Raw genomic sequence first — 19,110 nt, forward strand, 5'->3', positions numbered from 1 at the left:
GCTTTCCAGGGATTTGGGCAGAAGTCATTCTGCCATAACCCTAAGCAAAATATTCTCCCTTCTCATGGAGAGCTTTACTATTCATAATTGTATGGTAAAGTTAAATGACCAATATGTATTCCTGTAATTTATCTTTGGAACAAGATTATAAATTTGTACATTGCTCTTGTATAAGAGGGTACCCTTGTAGAGGTAGCAAAGCCATGGCATAACCCGTCAGCGTAAGAAGTGACTTTTATTAGGGGGATAAAGTTTTTCTTAAGCAGTCTTGATGCCTTTGCTTGCACGTGTTGGGTTTTTTTCCTCTAAGAGCAGAACCACAAGTGACAAAAGGCACAGATTGGACACTTGTCAGCTTCCCTCAAGTTTTGATGGGAAATGTAGGCATCCTGGTCTCGCAGCTTCGCTCTCTGACTGCTGTCCAATGGACTTTTCAACTGTCATTTGTCCAACATTCCGCCAAGCTGCCTACATTTCCCATCAAAACTTGAGAGAAGCTGGCAAGTGTCCAATCTGTGCCTTTTGTCACTTGTGGTTCTGCTCTCAGTCTATAATCCCAGCCTAACTGCATTATTTTGTCTTACTAGGAATCTTTACTGTTAGATTAGAGGTGGGGTGTCATTAAATAAAACCACCTAGGGTTGCCAACTATGGGTTGAGGCGGCGGGGGGGGGCGTGTTTGGGGAGGGCAGGGTTGGGGAAGAGGACAGACCTCAGCGGGGTATAAAGCCAGAGTTCATTACCTGAAGAAGCCCTTTTCTCCAGGTAAAGTGGTCTTGGTAGTCTGGAGATCCGATGGAAACCCAGGAGACCTCCAGGCTAGCCGAATCAGATTTCGTACTAATAGTGTTAAAAGCCGAGCAGTCAGTACCCCCATCCCTTCCTTTACACCAAGGTAGGTGTAATGTCTCGGGAATTAGGCGGCACAACACAAACCTACGCAAGCCTCTCAGCTGACTCAAACGCAATTCAATATACGGGGAGCCGTCTCAAAGGGGACATTGCAAGCGCAGCTATCACCCAAACAACGCTCGTCCTCTCATTTCTCACGACGTAGGAGGAGGAGCTTCGGAAGCCAGCGGAGCGTGAGCACCACAACACGACCCCCATCGCCATCGAGTTCGCTTGCCCGGCACTGTTTGATGACATCACTTACCCATGGCCTTCCGACCTGATAGGCTATCTGCCTTGACGTCATCAGGAAGACGCTCCTGGAGAGGCGAGGGATGCGGGTTCAGCTTTCCGGAAGAGTCTTGCGCGTGCGCGCTTGGTGCTGCTTCTAGGGGTTTTTTACACGTGTTAAAGCCATGAGCTGCCCCGTTACCTGCACGGCTTGGGTGCCAAGGGGCGTTGCCAAGGAAACGCCTGACAAGGTGAGGTCGCGAGGCTCATGCTATGTCCTCGGGAGCCCCCTCCCCCCCTCCCATCAGGGGTCGCTTTCTTTGACGGTTACCCCTCGGTGTCTGCACAACCTCTCTCATGATTGAATCCAGTGGCACCTTAGAGATCCACAAGATTTCCAGGGCATGAGCATTCGAGAGTCAAAGCTTCCTTCTTCAGATACAGGAAGATCTCTGAACTTTTATATCCTAGTCAGGATGTGGGAGGAGTGAAGCAAAGAAGCAGGATGTAAAGGCACAATGCAGCTTGATTAGAGCTGGCATTATCCCCTGAAAATCTTACGGGTCTCTTAGGTGCCACTAGACTCAAATCCTGCTCTTCTGCAGACTAACATGGCTACCCCCTTGAAACTTCATATCTCACAATCTCTCATGCGTGGTTTTGTCTGGGGTAGATGGGTGGGATTTGAACCCAGAGCTCTCTGGTCATAACCTTACACTAGCTAGTACACCACACCTGCTCTTGTTTCGTTATAACTGTATGTGTCTTGCTTTGCAGGTACAACTTGACAGAGAAGAACTGAAACGTTTGATCTCTGAGGCCAAGGAAAGACTGCAGTAAGTCTTGGCTGCGGTGAAACAGGAATGTATGAGAAGCTAATGTTCTTGTGTATTGTACATAGTTACAGGCAAATCTGGCAGTTGTTTTAATGTTGAGTTAGTCAAGGCTATGCTGTGTTTTGTATTTCATTATATAGATAAGTAGTTTGGGCTAAGTTGATTAGAATCATTCAGTTTTGTAAGCTAAAGTATAAAAGGCCAGGCTGACAGGAATCTGTTTATGGGATCATTCACTCACATTCCTATCTCTATGCTCCAAAAATTCAGTAATAATTTTAAAATGCTGTTTCACGTTACAGGGTTTAGTTATGAATTCCACAGAACAAGAATAATCCTGTTTATGATTCTTGAAGAGTTTTGATTTGTTCACTGACAGGGTTTCATCATGCCAGGGAAATAGAAACTGCAGGCATACTTGTGTGATTTTTGGAGTGATTATCTTTGCAGTGTAATTCTGTTGCTTCTCAATGCCAGTAATTACATGAAACAGTGAAGTGATAAACTTGCAGCAGAATTTAATGCATACTTGAGATTTACCTCCTCATAAGGATGTTTTGGATTGCACCCCTGGTGGAACAGAGAAAATCAGAAACTGTCTAAATGACTGTGGGTGTACTTGACTTTTGCCCCACTCGTCCTCCAAGCAGCTCATGTTCATGATCTTCTCCCTTCATTTTAGATTAGGCTGAAAGTGAGTAACTGACCCAGAGTCACCCACTGAGTTTTTTGAGGCAGAGTAGAGATTTGAATCTTGCCTCCCTATAGCCACTGCATATGTTCCTGTCTGCCAGCTGCCAGTCATCTGCTGGCAATCCCACTTTTTAGGGTTTCCCATCTAGCATCGACCAGAGCTTGGGCCTTTTCTGTTGTGGCTCCTGCTTTGTGGAATGGGCTCCCTGGAGAGGTGAGGGGAGCTTCCACCTTTGAGATCTTTAGAAGATGCTGCAGAGCTTGTCTGCTTGCCAGGGCTTTTGAGGGGGTATGACAGACAGGCATCTTTTAAAGGGGGGGTATTGTTTTATTTTGATTGTAACTGTAAATATTTTTAATCTATTACTGTAAGCTGTCTTGAACCATGAGGAAAGGCGAAGTTTAAATGTTTTAATAAATAAATAAATGCACCACATTGGCTCTCCTAAACTTTAGATAGTAGTGTTTTAGGACTATTCAATTGTGCAAGGTCAGTGAAAAATTTCTTTGTATTTTGACTTCCTTTTCCGTAGAGAAGCAACAGATGCTAGTGACGATGAGTGCCATGAAGAGGCTGCAGGCGACACCATGGATGTGGTGGAGGCATCTGCTCCTGAAGAAGGGGATCCCGAGGAAGCTGAAAAGATCGATGATGATGAACTGGCAGAATATGAACTGGATAAATATGATGAGGAAGATGCAGGTAACACTCTGTTCCCAGCTATCCTCCACCAAAAGTTCGTGCATGGCTGTCTGCCCTTCCTCTCTTCTACCCTAAAATAGATTTTTGGATGAATTATTTATTTATTTATTTACATTTTTTGCCCCACCTCCAAGTTGTTCAGGGCATTATACGTGATTCCTCCATTTTATCTTCACAACAGCTTTGTGAAATAGGCTAGTTATAAGAAGAGTGACTGACCCAGAGAAGTTGATGGCAGAGTTTGATTTGAACCTGATATTCCCTGTCCTGATTCTTTAAGTGGAGCTTAAGAAAAGGCCAGGATTAGTGCTTGGATGGAGGGAAGAGGAAAGGATTGCTAGCTTTATGAGTAAAGAGGATCATTTGAAATGCCACGTATCTCTCAGCTGTTAAACTACAGCTACACTGTGGATTTTGGGCTAGAAGAGATCCAAACTCCACCACTTCTTCCTGCCCTGAGAAAGGATCTCCATACACTAGTCGCCAAAATCTTGTGTTCTATGACAGCTGTGTGACTGAAGTCAGTACTTTTTTCTTCTGTTTCTGGGGTTTGTTTGTGCCTCAGGTGTGACTGTTGTTGGTCTAATAAGTGGTGTGTCTTGACTAAGAATAAACTTTATTAAGAAATTTGGTGCTACTAATGTTTCACAGTCATGGATTTTTGGTGATTACATGCATTCAGTCTTGGAGAAGTCTGCTGCTGTATGTTCTTAAATATTTATGTGGTTTTATTGGTATATGTATTTTAAATTACTATACCGATTGTAATCTGCCCAGAGCCTGCTGATGCGGGGAGGGCAGAATATAAATTGAATTAATTTCAAACATTCTTTTGCAGCTACTGAGAGCCTTGGGGAGACTTTAGCTGGTCTTTCAGTCTATGGAAGCAATGAAAATGATCCTTATATTACTATTAAAGATACGGTGAGTAGTAAAGCATTGTTCTGTTTTGCAGGGCTAGAGGGCAGGCTCAAATGATCAGTTAAGTGCTTACAGAGAGAGGCCATCGTGTGTTTAGTCTTTTAGTATTCTCATTTGTATTCATCTTTCCAGAAGTATTTCAAATAAGATTTGTAAAGACTGACATCTCCATTTTTAAACTAGACCGTGTTAGATTTTTGCATTGGCTTTCAAAATACTTTTCAGATTTTGCTAAATTTGGCTGCTGTGGAATCTGCTTTAGAGCATCTCACATTTGGGCACCCCTGCAGGCAATTTTCAAATACTTTGGGAGGCTCTTTGCTGTCCCAATTGCAAGAGTTATATTGCTACTTGCTTGTAGTGATCCCCCCCTTTGCTTCTAGTTACAGCCTTATATAGAGCTCATTACTCTTGAGGCACCTTTATGAAATACTTGGGAGTAGGCTTGCTGTTTGCCTGGCTGCAGTGAGTAACCCTCTGCCCCAGTCCCTGGCCCTCAAGAAACAGAGGAGATGGAAAGTGGGTAGGAAATGACCTCCATTAGTGATGTTTTAGGCATTTCCTCATTTCTCTGTGATCTTTACCACAGAGATTAAGGAAAAGTCCTAGAGCATCACCTGCAAGTGACATTACATCTTCTCCACTGTCTCTAGGCACAACCCTCAAAATCTCCTAGTATTTGCTCAGGCAGTGCTGGCAACCCTACTTTGTGTGTGTGTGTGGGGGGGTTCATTTTGTTTTAATACTGTATAGGGAATGTCTGATTTAGTAATATTTGCCTTAATCATCTTATCTGATGGCTGATATAAAGAGGCCCAGGAAAAAATGTGAGTTGTTGTTTCTTCCCAAGGACTTTGTAAACTTTTCAATGGAAAAACTGGAAATTTGGGGGCAGTTATAAATTTTTTGAATGAGCAAAATGCTTTTTAAGACCAGGTTTTACTCATTCAAAATATATAGTATGAAGGTTGTTTTACATGAAATCTACATTGTTCAATAATAATTACTCTGGATACTATAGACACAGAATGTATTTTCAAGTATATTTATTGCTTACATGAGACTAATCTTGTTTTCAGTTTATCTACTATATAGTATATAATACTGTACTTTTCAAGAGTTCAATATTTTCAGCATGTAGCTTAATATCAGAATATGCTGCTAGTCCTGACTGTGTAGAAATGTTTTTGTCCAGTTAATAAACTTACCTTGTATATATAGATCTGTCAAGTGAGTGCCCGTGGACTCCAGTCCATAAATACATTTATGTGTGTTAATACCAACTTTTTTCTACTTCATGTGGCGAAACCAGTTTACGTATGTATTGGGAATAAATTGTAACAGTTTTGCTTACCGAAAATGAAGGCCTTTATACTCTTAAATTTCATAAAAATCCCAAATGCTACACTTACTATATGCTAAAGAGTTAATCCATGATGTACTTTATGTTGTTAAAGCGACAGAATTTTTGCATATATTTTGAATTTTCCCCACAATTTCAAAATTTCTGGAAATCTTACATTTCCAGCTGATCTTATTTTCCTTTGTTCTTCAGGAACAATATGAGCATGAAGACTTTACAATTAAGCCTAGTGACAATCTTGTTGTTTGTGGCAGAGTTGATAAGGACCATTGTAGTCTAGAAGTTCATGGTGAGTAGACCCTTCTTAATTTATGAAAATGCTTTGTTTATCCAGTAGAGTGAATAGTTTGTGAAATTAGTCCCTTTGTTAATTTCTCTTTGAATTCTGATTACCTCCACCGTCACATTTGAACATGATGACGTTAAAGAAAGCATGTCTGCACAATAGAAACAGCTTTGCTCTGCCCATTCTATTCTAATCTGCTTTTAATGTATTTCTCTACTTAGAAAGTTCCCAGACATCTCTCCATCGTGTCTGGTTTTTACACAGTGCAAGTTTAGCTGTGTGCTGTTCTGTCTATGATTTTATTTTCATAGGCCATCTTTTTTTTAATTTACATTTTTATTTATTTTTAACTTTTCAGATATACAACTTATAACATATAAACATGCAAAAACAATCAACTTTGTAAAAATCAACAATTAGCTTTTAGAGTAGACATTCTTGATACATTCTTCTTAGATAACACTGTTATCATAGCTACAAAATTATCATTAATACAGCATTTCGACTGTTCTCTTCTTTAGTAATTTGTCAGTAAGTTGTAATATTCCTTTTTTAGTATTGCATCTAACATTGTCCAGTTGCTTGTTAAGTGTTCAAGGATTGGTCATAGGCCATCTTGAGCTTGCCCAACTATGAGCATTTTTTTGTTTGGTGAGGGAAAGGATTCTTCCAAACAAGCTAGACTCTGAAGCACATACGTTGAGATGTGGAATAATAGAAAGACTTTGTAGGTGACTTTGTAGTAAAGACTTTGTAAATGAGGATAAATCTCATTTACCGTAACAGTGGATTGCTTTTAATAGTTGATCATTTTCCTACTTATTTAGTATCATTTGTATTATGTTCTTTCTCATCCTGGAGACAGCTGTGGCTCTTCTAGTGAGGTTCCATTGAGGGAAGAATAGGACCTACAGGATTCACATTTATGAAGCAGAGGAGTGGATAAGAATAGTGGGAATTGGGAGGATAAGGAATTTAAAAGATTGCTAGGCTTTTCAACAAAACGAGGGCCCTCCGCAGCAACAAAAATGTATCCCAAGACCCTAATGGGAAGTGCTTCTGTTCAGGGCTTCAGGCAGCTTAGAAGAGCAGCATTGTAGCACAGGGAAGGGACCTGAAGTAAATACTCGGTGGCGCTGAACTGCAGGCTGCATCTCTCTGTGTCTTCCTGCTCTTACGTTTGATTTCAAGCAGCCCTGATGACGCTGTTAGCACTCAGGCAGCTGTGTGCTTGTGTGTCATGTGTTTGTAGTAACAGTTTGCTTTGTTAACTGATTCACTTTATTCACATGAATATGTTTTAACTTCTTTCAGTTTATAATCATGATGAGGACTCCTTTTATGTCCACCATGATCTCCTCTTATCGGCGTATCCTCTAAGTACAGAGTGGCTGAATTTTGATCCAAACCCCGATGATTCTACAGGTGAATTAATCTCAGGTTGTTCTTTAATAAATCCCTGACTGCTATTTTTGGAATAAGCTTGCTGCCTGGTTTTCAGCTTCTCTTAAAAGGTTTTGTTTGAAAGAGTTGTTTTTGTCACCAGTGTGTTCTGATACTGGGAAGGAACAACATAGGGTTACTGTGACCAGTTGTTTCAAATCAACACCATGTTGTTAAGATTGAGTTCTTTTCCCAACCTCAGTTCAGTTGCTTCTGTTCTAACACACAACTGGCTCCCAAGTGGTACTCCTTTTGAATTACTAGCATTTCAGCTACAGAAATATAGATGGGGTAGCCAGCCAAAACTTAACGTTCTTGTCCTGCAACTAGAGATGCAAAGGCCCTCCAAAAACAGTAGACTTCAGACAAAAGCGTTTCTTTTCTAGGATTTTTTCAGTTTTTCCAGTGAATCCATCAAACCCCGTTCTGAATTTGGTTTATTAACTTCAGTTGGTCTTAACTATGGTTGTGTGTATTGTTTGAATGCAGACATCCTAGCTTAATCTGGGCTTCTTCTCTGGTAACAGTCTCCAAGGCTGCAGAAAAAAGGCAACAAAACTAGTGTTCCTTGAGACAAGCTAGGATCTGAGTAATCATGAGATGAATCTAATCATACTTTTGGATTATGTCTGAACCTTGCCCGAAGGTATTCTGTATTACATCTGTCCATCGGATGATTGCATGTAAATATGTTACCTGTTCAAGTGAACTTGGGACAGAAACCAGGTTGTTAACAGTTTGAATGTCCTTGTGAATCCTACACAATTACTCTGGCATGTTCCTCTTCCAGGAAATTATATAGCTGTGGCTACAATGAGCCCTGTTATTGAAGTCTGGGACCTTGACGTAGTAGACTGTTTAGAGCCAGTCTTTTCCCTTGGAAGCAAGAAAGCAAAAAAGAAGAAAAAGAAAAGCAAGAAGGTAAGTAAAAACAATTTATAATGATGTTAACCTATAAAAACTGTGGGTAAGGACTAAAGGGAGTCACTCCTCTTTTTTAGTTTTAAATGGTAAAATGCTTTCAAGCATTGGTGTAGCTGGGATTTCCGAACCTATGGGAGAGTTGTCTGTGTTTTGGAATTAGTGGGAAAGATGGTTTGGAAAGCATCTTTGGAAAAAAGAACGTGCCTCATCCATTTGGAACTTCTGCACACAGCCAGTCCAAATGTTTTTGCTGGAGAGGCTGCCAGTGCGCTTGTGAGTGAAAGGGTGGACATCGTTCATCATAGTAACTGGGTTTGAGGATGGGCATGGGTGGGGAGCAGCACTTCGGGGGCATATAAAGATGGCTAAGCATCACTTTCTAAATGTTGTTTGTGAAGAGGGTTGCCAGCAGAAGCTGCAAACAGATCAGGAGAAATTTGCACACACAAAAAATTACAATTATGTTTCTGAAGCAAGGCAAGAGATCGCACTAGAGTTTCTGCAGCCTCACCCAACAACAGAATTCCTTAAAACATGTGCTGCTCCTTGATTACAATCCATATAATAACTTCAGTTAGGACTGACCGAATAACTCATAACAGTGTACAAGTTTCTGAGTTCCCCAGAACTCTTCTTCAGGCCAGATGTCAAAAATTTAAAAAGAGATGTTCAGAAGATCTCTTCATACCAATGTACAGTGGATCAGCTGACAGGCAAACAAGAATCAGGTTACAAAATGGGTTCCTGGAGGACTTGTGGGGGAGAACCTCATCCATTTTGAGCCCCCTCCCCCTGCTTGTTGTCCCTCCTGACACCCCCCCCCCCCACTGCTTTTGTTCGTTCCCTACATCTTTGTCTCATGGACAGTGTCACCCTTCCCTCCACCCCTCAGGCACAGCAGCCAGCCAGTTACCTGCAGCCTCCTCCACCTGAGTGACAGATGCAGCAGGGAGGGGGCCTCCTGCTCTCCCCATCTGCCTGCTTGCACTGCTCCCACCTCCTCCTCCCTGTGTGCCTGCTCCCTTGCCGTTGCCCCCCTTCTGTCACCATTCCTACCACAGCTTCACCACTTTTGAGGGTATTTATGACAGTGGGGGATGGCTCTTTTCTTCTTCTCACTTGCCTGCAGCTGCTGCTGCCTGTCTGGCTCAAGCAGCAGCTCCTCCTCCTCCAACATCTGCCACACATATTGTGGCAGAAACATTCTTCTGTGTTGAAAGAAGTTAAATTCCACTCCCCCCCACCATTTTTTGAACTTTCATGTTTTTCTACAAACTTGCGGTGTCCACCCAGTTCGCCGAAAAATATCCCTTCTTTCTACGTTGCACAGACCAGTGGATTTTAAATACCCACAGGTGAGGCCATGTTGAGAATTAATGTGGGAGGGCACAACATGGTGTCGCCTCTCTAGGACCTCACCTGGCTGCTTATCAAGACCGTTGTGGTACAGTCCCAGCTTTCCTTTCTTCATCAGTCTCACTTGTACAACTCCCCTGTGGGGTACAGGCTCAGTTCCTGCTGCTGGACGCCCTTTTTGGCCAGCGCTGGCCTGCTCCTTGATGCCTGTGTTTAAGGAACATCCAAATTAAGCAGCTAATCAAGTATGTGTGTATAATACCTATGGAAGCTATAAATAACTTTTAAATGTTTTTGTATTCAGAGTTTATCTAAAGAAGATAATCATGAAGGGCATACTGATGCAGTTCTTGACCTGTCATGGAATAAACAACTCCGGTAATTGAAATTTTTAGTGATAAATGGGTGCAGTGGTGCGCTTTTAGAGAAAGTGGCATGAATAGACACAGAATAATTATCCCTTAATAATGAAAATAATTGCAAAAAATAGGTATGTAATTAGAAGAACCCTGCTTTTCACAGAGACTTGAGGCAGCTTACAGTAAGTGATGTAAATACAGAACTACTGGTATATTTTGAAATGTTTGAAATTGCCTGTAATATTTCTTCTTCTGTTTCTGCGGGCTCCAGGAAAATTGTTGCTGATTGGTAAAATGCATCTTCTCGACTCAAGTAATTGTCAGGGAACTAGAATCCAGACACAGCAGTTAACAAAGCGCTGTTTATATATATATATTTTCTAGTGGCCAAGAGTCAGGGTGGTTGTGAAGTGCCAAGGAGGAAATCTGAGCTAGACCAGTTTCCTCCTGCCTCCAAGTACAGGCTCCAGGCAGTGAAACAAATCTGTAGCCACAGGTACACTTGAGGGCTGTTGCATAAACTTCACAAATCTGAGAAACCTGATCTGTGTTTTCTGTTCAAGTGCCCCATTAGTAGTTCATGGTTTTTGTGGTGTTGTTCATCTGGATGGTGATAGTAGTCTTTTCAATAGTGTTTTCTCCTGTACAGGTCCAGAGGAGTTAGCTGTGTTAGTCTGTAGTAGCAAAACAGAAAAGAGTCCAGTAGCACCTTTAAGACTAACCAACTTTACTGTAGCATAAACTTTCGAGAACCACAGTTCTTGCATCTGACGAAGAGAACTGTGGTTCTCGAAAGCTTATGCTACAGTAAAGTTGGTTAGTCTTAAAGGTGCTACTGGACTCTTTTCTGTTTTGCTCCTGTACAGGTTAATTTTTTAAAAGCTGGAGAGAACTATGTTGTCTTAATTTCCAAGATCTGTAGACCTTTTTAGACTGTGCATGAAGGTTGCACTTATTTTCACTGAGTGGGTAGATTTTGTCTTCAGAAACTCACTATTGCAGGATTTCTAAAGGCATAATTAGTCTGTCTCCTCTAAACTTTGTCCCCATCCCCAAGGGCTCAGTAGACCTTTCCTGTGACCAATGAGTAGGCTGGGGGCACCCTAAGACCACTTATTTTATCAGATGAACCCCTGTGCTTGTTTCTTTCAGCTCCGTGTTAGCAAGTGCATCAGCTGATCACTCGGTAATTCTTTGGGACATGTCCACAGGCACCCCAGCAGCAGAACTTCCTTTTCATACAGACAAGGTATCTTAATGATTCTGGAAGGGGCAATTGGATTGCAGCAAACACAACACCAGAAGTCTTGTGGTATCTTAAAAACTATTCCATAGTTTGTGGCATTCTGTCCCTCACTGATACAATTTCTGCCATAAAGAAAGCATCACTCATATACCTACTGGCTTAATGGAGAATTTGTCTAGCTGTTTTACTCCTACTAGGTTGTTCTCCCTGCTCCCATGCCCAGGCAGCACTCTCTTTGCTTTTAACTGCTATCTGAGGAGCAAAATTCAGCAGGTGCCTCATTGCCTTGCCCAGAGATGCAATGATACCTTCTGCAGCTGAAGCTTAGCCTGTTTTACTCTTACAGCTGTTGAGAAGCCCTGCTTTATTAAAAAAGAAAAGCTGGCCATTCGTAGCCCTGGTATAACTACCATATGCTTGTAGAACAGCATCTGGTACTGCAAGGAAGGCATACAGAGAGAGGTGAAGATTATAACCCAGTTCAGCTTTATCAGCTGATGGCTGGACTGATGGTGTTCCTACTACCAGAGCCAGTGTGGTATAGTGGTTAGAGTGTCACATCCCTACTCTGTCTTGGAAGTTTGCTGGCTGACCTGGGTCTAGTCATACAATCTCCTCCATTTTGTCCTCACAGTTGCCCTGGGAGGTAGATTAGGGTCTGAAACGGTGGGCCTCAAAGTAGTTTGGGAAGAATGTTGAGTTTTAATCCCTCTGGGTGTTTTAGCACGCACACACCCCCTTTTCCCCTTTCATCAAATTAGTAGGAAGGAAAGAAGAGGTTGTCTGCAAGAGCCTGCTGAGAAGGGTTTTATAAGCCAGACGGAATTGCCTGTTGCAAGTAGGGGTCAAACAGATATGAGAACATTAAGTACATGGACTTTGAATGCCACAAACCAAAGATTGGCGGAAATGGGTCCAGTTTGGGGATTTACAGATTAAAATGCTGATCTGTTTTCCAGGCCATTCCGACCAACCTTGATTGAGGGGCTCCTGTGGAATGTGCTGATACATAAGGGATGGGCCGCTCTATGTAGCAGAGGGAATTGCAGGCAGGGCAAACTGTCTCTTTTTCTGACGCACTAGTGTGATGTGTCAGATTGCCCCTGCCTGAGATCTTCTCTTCTACAGGGATACAGGAACCATATCCTCTGCTTCTTGTAGCGCCTTAAAGCACCAGCAAGGTTTTTGTATCATTGAAACAACTACTGCAGTATTAAAAACTTTTTTTTTTTAGTTTTTAACCACTCAAGTAAAATACTGAGTGGTTAAAAACTTCTACAAAAATGTTTGCAAACTTTAGTTTCAACTGTAGCTAAACTTTTGATGATGGAACAACAAGTGGCAGTCCACTGATTAAGGTTCCTGGTTGGCTTTGGCTAGACAGTCAGAGCCTCCATTCCCAGGGTATCTAGATTGGAGGGACCAGGAGTGCTTTAGAATTGCCTTATAATTTAAATCCATGAATGTTTTCTTAGCTATGCACAAGAACGCCAATTTCTTTGTACTACATCAGCAGCTTTTAATTTCAAGATGTATATTTACATTTTAATGGATTTGCTTTTTTTGCTTGAAACTAGTAGGTTTCCAGAAAACTCTATTTGTAGAATCACTGCATATATTGGTTAGGGGTGTGCAGCAAAAAAAAAATGCTGAATTTGGAACTGGTATTCAGGAATTATCATAAGAATTTGCTATTCCAGAAATCTGGGACAGATTCTCTACTCCAGTTCAGTAAAATCAGAGAATCACAAATTTACCAGGCCATTATACCCTGTGCAGAAATCTATTTAGAGGGCATTTTCCAAGCAGACTTCACCAAATTTGCTGGGAATCTCATCCTGCCTGTCCATTGAAGACCCCCAAGTTTCAGGAAGATTGGACGCAGGGGGCCAATTCCATGGGCTTCTGAACAATGTGCCTCCAGCCACTCTCCATTGTTTCCTAGGGGAAACATTTCCAAGGCTTTACAGGCAAAGAAACCTTAAGCAAAGGGGCAACTGCTGGCCAAAAGCCAGACCCAATGCAAGTCTCAATGCAAGCTGAACCCTCAAAGCCCACCAGAACCAAAATTAAGCAAGAGGACCAACATCATGCTAGAGAATCTCACCAGAACCAGCACAATGGAACTAATGTTAATCCAGTGAATCCCACCACAACAGAACCAAACTGAAGCAAAGAAATACACGGTTGCAAGCTCAACATAACCAGTGTTACTCAAAGAATCTGGACAGGCAGAACCCAGGGCCAATGCATGCATAACAGAAGCAATCCCAAACCACAGAATTCCAATAGAACCAATGTCAAAAATCCAGATTGAAGCAAGGAGGGGGACACTGTTGCAAGCTCAACAGAACCAATATCAAACCATTACCAAACAAGTCTGGGAAGCCTGCAAATGAAGGGGACCTCACTAATTCACTCACTCCCCCTCCCGCCTGCCTCTTTCCTCACTCTCCAGGGGTGAAAAAAGCCCAGGAAAGCCTTGGAATATTGTGGAGGAGGGGAGAAAGAGCTAACATGAGCAGCCAGCCAGCTTTAGAAAGGCTGAAGCCGTGTTTGCTGGATAAACTGGAATAAATTTGGGTTATTTATTCAGTATTCTGATTTTATTTTGGATTCTCTGATGTTATACAGTATACCTGGATAATACTAAATCAACAGTTATTTGATATTATCCAGGTATACCAAATTGCACACCTCTAATATTGGGAACTGTAGAAAGAGATTGTATTTACTATGAAACTGTATTTGAAACACAGTTACACTCAAATTCAATGTTCTTTGTAGGTTCAGACGCTGCAGTTTCACCCCTTTGAAACACAGACACTGGTTTCTGGTTCCTATGACAAGTAAGAAACGCCTCCCCCCCCCCCATCACTTCAATTGTAGTGTGAGTGTAGGGAGAATACAGAAATCCTAACTGGAACAAAATCCCTTCCTGCTTTACTCTAACCACTCTATTGCAAGGTTAATATGATGCTCTCTACTCATTGACTGATTCCTCTCAAGTAGTAAGGTAATTTTGAGAATGCAGTTCCCTGTATTCTATCACTGTAGTTGTAAGTCTGATCTTCTTACATTTGCATCTTCTGGGACAGCTGTGAGCTGTTATCAGATAAAAGACAAGGGCTCTTTTATAAAGATGAAACAGTTTTTAAAGATCTAAGCGTCCTGTAGTTGTTGATAGATAGCCACATTAGTCTGTCTCTAGCAGTAGAAAAGAGCAAGACTAGTAGCACCTATAAGACGTAACAAAATTTGTGGTAGGGTGTGAGCTTTTGTGAGTCACACCTCACTTCTTCAGATACTCTTCCTCTTTTCTACTGTATTTGATGAGTAAATGCATTTTATGTATTGTCGAAGGCTTTCACAGCCGGAGAACGATGGTTGTTGTGGGTTTTCCAGGCTGTATTGCCGTGGTCTTGCCATTGTAGTTCCTGACATTTCGCCAGCAGCTGTGGCTGGCATCTTCACCTCTGAAGATGCCACCTCTGAAGATGCCACACCTCTGAAGATGCCAGCCACAGCTGCTGGCGAAATGTCAGGAACTACAATGCCAAGACCACGGCAATACAGCCCAGAAAACCCACAACAACCAAATGCATTTTAGTTCATTGTATAGAAGAGGATTATACTAACCTTGAGTAAAACAATTATTCCAGGTCAGCCATTTTATATGACTGCAGAAATCCAAAAGATAGCCGAAGAATCTGGCGGTTTAGTGGAGAAGTTGCAAGAGTGACTTGGAATCATTTTTCACCTTACCACTTCCTAGTAAGTTCTTGGCTTCTTGATGTCTTTTACTTTCATGTGCTCCCACTATGGTTGTCTTTAATGTGTGACTGTGGGGAACCAGAATTCCTCGTTTTAAGGACACATTTTGGCAATACCACTGATCTGTTTTTAAAGATTAATGTGAGGGAGGTGTAAGCAGAAGCATTAGTATTTGCTACCTTAGCCTGATTTCTGTCTTTCTTGTAATACAATGTAAATGTCACATTTTGGAGGCATCACCTGCCCCTTGATGCTCCTCCCTGCTTTGCCCTTCCCTTTTGACCCTGTGATGGGTGCTTGGGGCTAGAAGAGGCACAGGCAGTGACTGTACCCTAGTGAGCCCCTCACCTTGGATGTGGTGATCAAAAATAGGCATAGATTACTAGGCTGAAGTGAGGACGTTGGCTTAAATGCTGCAGAGGGCTAAAATTACACGCGCAGCTCCTGCAACAGAGCCAGTGTAGTGCTGTGGTTGGAGAGGATCAAAGAAGTCCAGGTTTTGATCTGCACCCTGCCATGGAAGCTTGCTAAGTGACCTTGGGCCAGTCACACAGACCCAGCCTAACCTACCTCACAGGATTGTTTTGAGGATCAAATGGAAGTGAGGAGAATGATGTAAGGTGCTTTGGGTAACCATTGGGGAGAAAGGTGGGGTACAAATAATCATAAGGAAGACAAAATGCTTTCCCTCCAACTGATAATCTTGGGTATGTCTCTCTGAGCTCATGTTCTTATCTGTAAAAAGGTAATAGTGAAAGAGTTGTTAAGTACAATCAATCTAAAGGCTTTAAAGTACATGGCACATTACAAATGGCATGCTAAGGGCAAATCATACTAGGAATTTGCTGTATTCATTGTGACCAGAAGTCTTATTTCTTGATCTTGCCAAATAGTTGAAACTTTTGGTGGGTGACATTTGTTAGTGAAGCAAATTAGTAACAGTGTGAGTTGATCTCTGAAGATGTGAATTTTGGGGACTGTTTGATGTGCCAGTGCCTTGGTCAGCTGAGGGAAAATCTTGGGCAAAAGTGGGAAAGGGAGCCCCAAGCCTAAGTCTTCCAAATAGCCTCTTACTATTGCCCCAGATGGTGGGTAGCTGGACAGCTAGGTAGCACCCTGTAGGAGAGGGGCCCAGGGGCCTTGCCTAGTGTTTTTTAATAAAACCTTGAAATGTTTCCTTTAGGCCAGCACGGAAGATGGATTTGTGTACTCCATAGACGCCCGTTCCGATAAACCAGTCTTCACACTGAAAGCTCATAATGAGGAAATATCTGGTAAACTTCATATGCTTTCCTACAAAAATTATATCTTATGTTCAGTATCTCCGTCATAAACTAAGGGATACCAGCCTTTCCTTTGTGCTCCTTCCTGCATGCGTGCCCCAAGACAACTGCTAATTTGCTCCTCTGTGGTATCAGGCAAATTTGTTCTACTCATAATTCCAGTGGTGTAGTCGTTGTAGCCTGTTATCAAATTTGCTAAAGTTTGTAATTAGTAGTAGAAATGTCACTGGTGGTAGTGGTCACTGGTGGTGGCGAACATGTCCTGGGGGCCTGATAAATATCCAGTCTCTGGACCTGGATTCTCCTTGTAGTACAAAAGTTCAAATATAAGCTTCTTAAGGATTCTCTTTTTATTACTAGGCATCTGTTTATGTTTTGCAGGACTACAGTTAAGCAGCCAAATCAAAGGATGTCTTGTGACTTCATCTTCTGACAAATATGTGAAAATTTGGGACATATTAGGAGACAAACCTAGTTTAGTTCATTCTAGGGACATGAAAATGGTAATTTGTACGTTTTTTAAAAACCTAATTAACAGACCTTAAAGCTTGTAATTTTACTTTCTCATAACGTTATAGAATAAAAAGTGGGTGTTGAGGTGAGCATGGCATATCCACTCAAAAATATCAAAACTCCAAAAGCTATTATTGTATAGATTTTACATTTATAAAAATGCTACCAACTATTGATATGCTTTTGGCTGGACTGCACTTAGCCATCAAAATATTGTATTTCATATATACAAATGTTTATGCACTATCAGCTGTTGGATCTTTACAATATTCTGAGGGGGAAATGTGTAAAGGAAAATACATATACAGCCCCTGCCTGAATTAAGCATGCAATATTTTTTGCCAGACACTGTTCATTACAAATATTAGTAAAAGCACTAGAGGTGACCCTGTTATGAGAGAGCCCATTACAAGTAGTTTGGCAGAAGATCACACAGGAATTTAGTATTTTACTATCTTTTCCTTAGGGTATCCTGTTTTGTGCAGCATGTTGTCCAGATTTACCGTTTGTCTATGCCTTTGGGGGAGAGCGGCAAGGGCTACGTATTTGGGACATAAGCACCATTTCTGCAGGTGATACATCCTCATTCATTCTTTTTGTAGTAGTTCTGTGTTGGCAGCCATCTTTTTCACTCAGTCGCACCCAATTCCCTTCCTTACTAGGGAGTGATGTTCTGTCTTGTGCTGTTGCATGTTGCTTAGAATCAGCTTTCAATCCTGTAGTTGTTCTGAGTCTGATACTTGAATTTTTATTTGTATTACAGTGAATGATGTTTTTGGAAGCAGACAGAGGTTTGTAGTTGCCCAATCAAGTACAGAAGCAAAGAATTCTGAGCAGCAGCAATAATCCAGAAATCAAAATGGAACCATGAGGCACCTTAACTGTTATGTGTGTGTACGGTCCAAATATGATGTCTGCAATGCTAGACAAGATTGTACATATGGTGAAGCAGCAGCTATTGATTAGAGTTGCTATATGTTTTTATTGATGAGCAGCAGAAAAAATGCCAAATGAGCAATAAAAAATACCCGGTCATGTCTTTTTTGTTCTTGCAAGGAGAGTTTGATCACCATCTGACCACATGGATGGTCGCGCTTCTTAAGGGCTTCACTCTAGATTTTCCACTGTTCTGTAAACATTCAGCAGGTGCCTTTTAGAATTCCAGGAGACAGTGGAAGGATAAAGCAATGTAATTCCCAGAGGGACTTCAGTGTTGATAAGGATCTGATCCTTTGAGGCATGAGACAGCTGTAGTACATGTGCTGTCATACCAATCATATTGCACGCCCATTATTCAATGGTACAAGTCCAACTTTAGCCTAAATTTGAGAGCCAGCTAGTTTAACGTATGGCAGAATAGAATCTGATAGGTTTGGTGTGGGCACCTCAGAATCATGGGTAATAAAGAGAATCATTACAGCACAAATGTGGGAATTAAGAGCTCACTGAAGATAACATAATGATACTTATCTGACAATCAGAGCCAGAAGTGCCTGCTTGTTTAACTCTTTCTGGACTATGTATTTTTAAATGAGTACCATAAGGGTTAGAGATGCTGTAACAACTAGTTTCTTGATCAGCTTGAACTATACTAGAGTCAAGGACTCTCTTTCGAGTTAGTAGGATGGTCAGGTCCCAATGGCTCATCCATTCACCTTTACAGACCGTGTCATATCGATTGAACACATCATGAGAAATATAGTATCAAGATGTTCAGTGCATGCAAATCACTGTAATCATTATGAGATCCCACTTTGATCTGGGCTTGTCCACAGCATGCGAGGCCTAACTCGAATTGCTGGAACTTAGTAAAGCAGCCCAAACAAATTAGAATTGAGCTAATATCACAATAAACTAAAAAGCAATAAATATCATTTTATTAAAACTTATAATTTAAAAAAGGACTGCCAGATAAAAGGCCAAATTGCACCCTAGTCTGGGGAACCACACTTACCACGGACATCCCAATCAAAGTGTTCATAAAGGTATGGGCTGTTTTATGTCAACAGAATATAATAATACACATCTTGCCATCAATTTTGTAATCCTCTTTTGTCTTGCCACTGACAAACCCTACTTCTCCAAGAAACTCAGGTTGTCATCCAATCATTTTTACCTCTGGGCCCAACTAGAAACCCCCTAAAGAGGATCTCAGTTGCTCCAGTTAGATCCTGACCTTCAAGATTGCTGTAGTATCTGACCTCCTCAGCATCCTCTCTTAGACCAGCCCTGTGGTACTCATAATATATAGTAACATCCACAACAATAGAAAAGAGCCAGAGTCCAGT

The 19,110-nt window shown here is 41.6% G+C and overlaps 1 protein-coding gene across 1 annotated transcript; it reads left to right on the top strand.

The window, feature by feature from the left end:
- The first annotated feature begins 1,239 nt into the window (after window positions 1–1,239).
- Window positions 1,240–17,849, top strand: PWP1 (PWP1 homolog, endonuclein). Its single transcript, XM_054987811.1, has 15 exons — window positions 1,240–1,373; window positions 1,900–1,958; window positions 3,185–3,354; window positions 4,193–4,278; window positions 5,831–5,927; window positions 7,239–7,349; window positions 8,158–8,288; window positions 9,952–10,025; window positions 11,159–11,255; window positions 14,040–14,101; window positions 14,915–15,026; window positions 16,210–16,300; window positions 16,691–16,812; window positions 17,289–17,394; window positions 17,586–17,849. The coding sequence occupies exons 1-15, from the start codon at window positions 1,308–1,310 to the stop codon at window positions 17,666–17,668; spliced, it is 1,467 nt and encodes a 488-aa protein (XP_054843786.1). The 5' UTR covers window positions 1,240–1,307; the 3' UTR covers window positions 17,669–17,849.
- Window positions 17,850–19,110: the final 1,261 nt, after the last annotated feature.

This window comes from Eublepharis macularius, chromosome 9 (assembly GCF_028583425.1).
Source record: "Eublepharis macularius isolate TG4126 chromosome 9, MPM_Emac_v1.0, whole genome shotgun sequence".
Classification (NCBI taxonomy): Eukaryota; Metazoa; Chordata; class Lepidosauria; order Squamata; family Eublepharidae; genus Eublepharis; species Eublepharis macularius.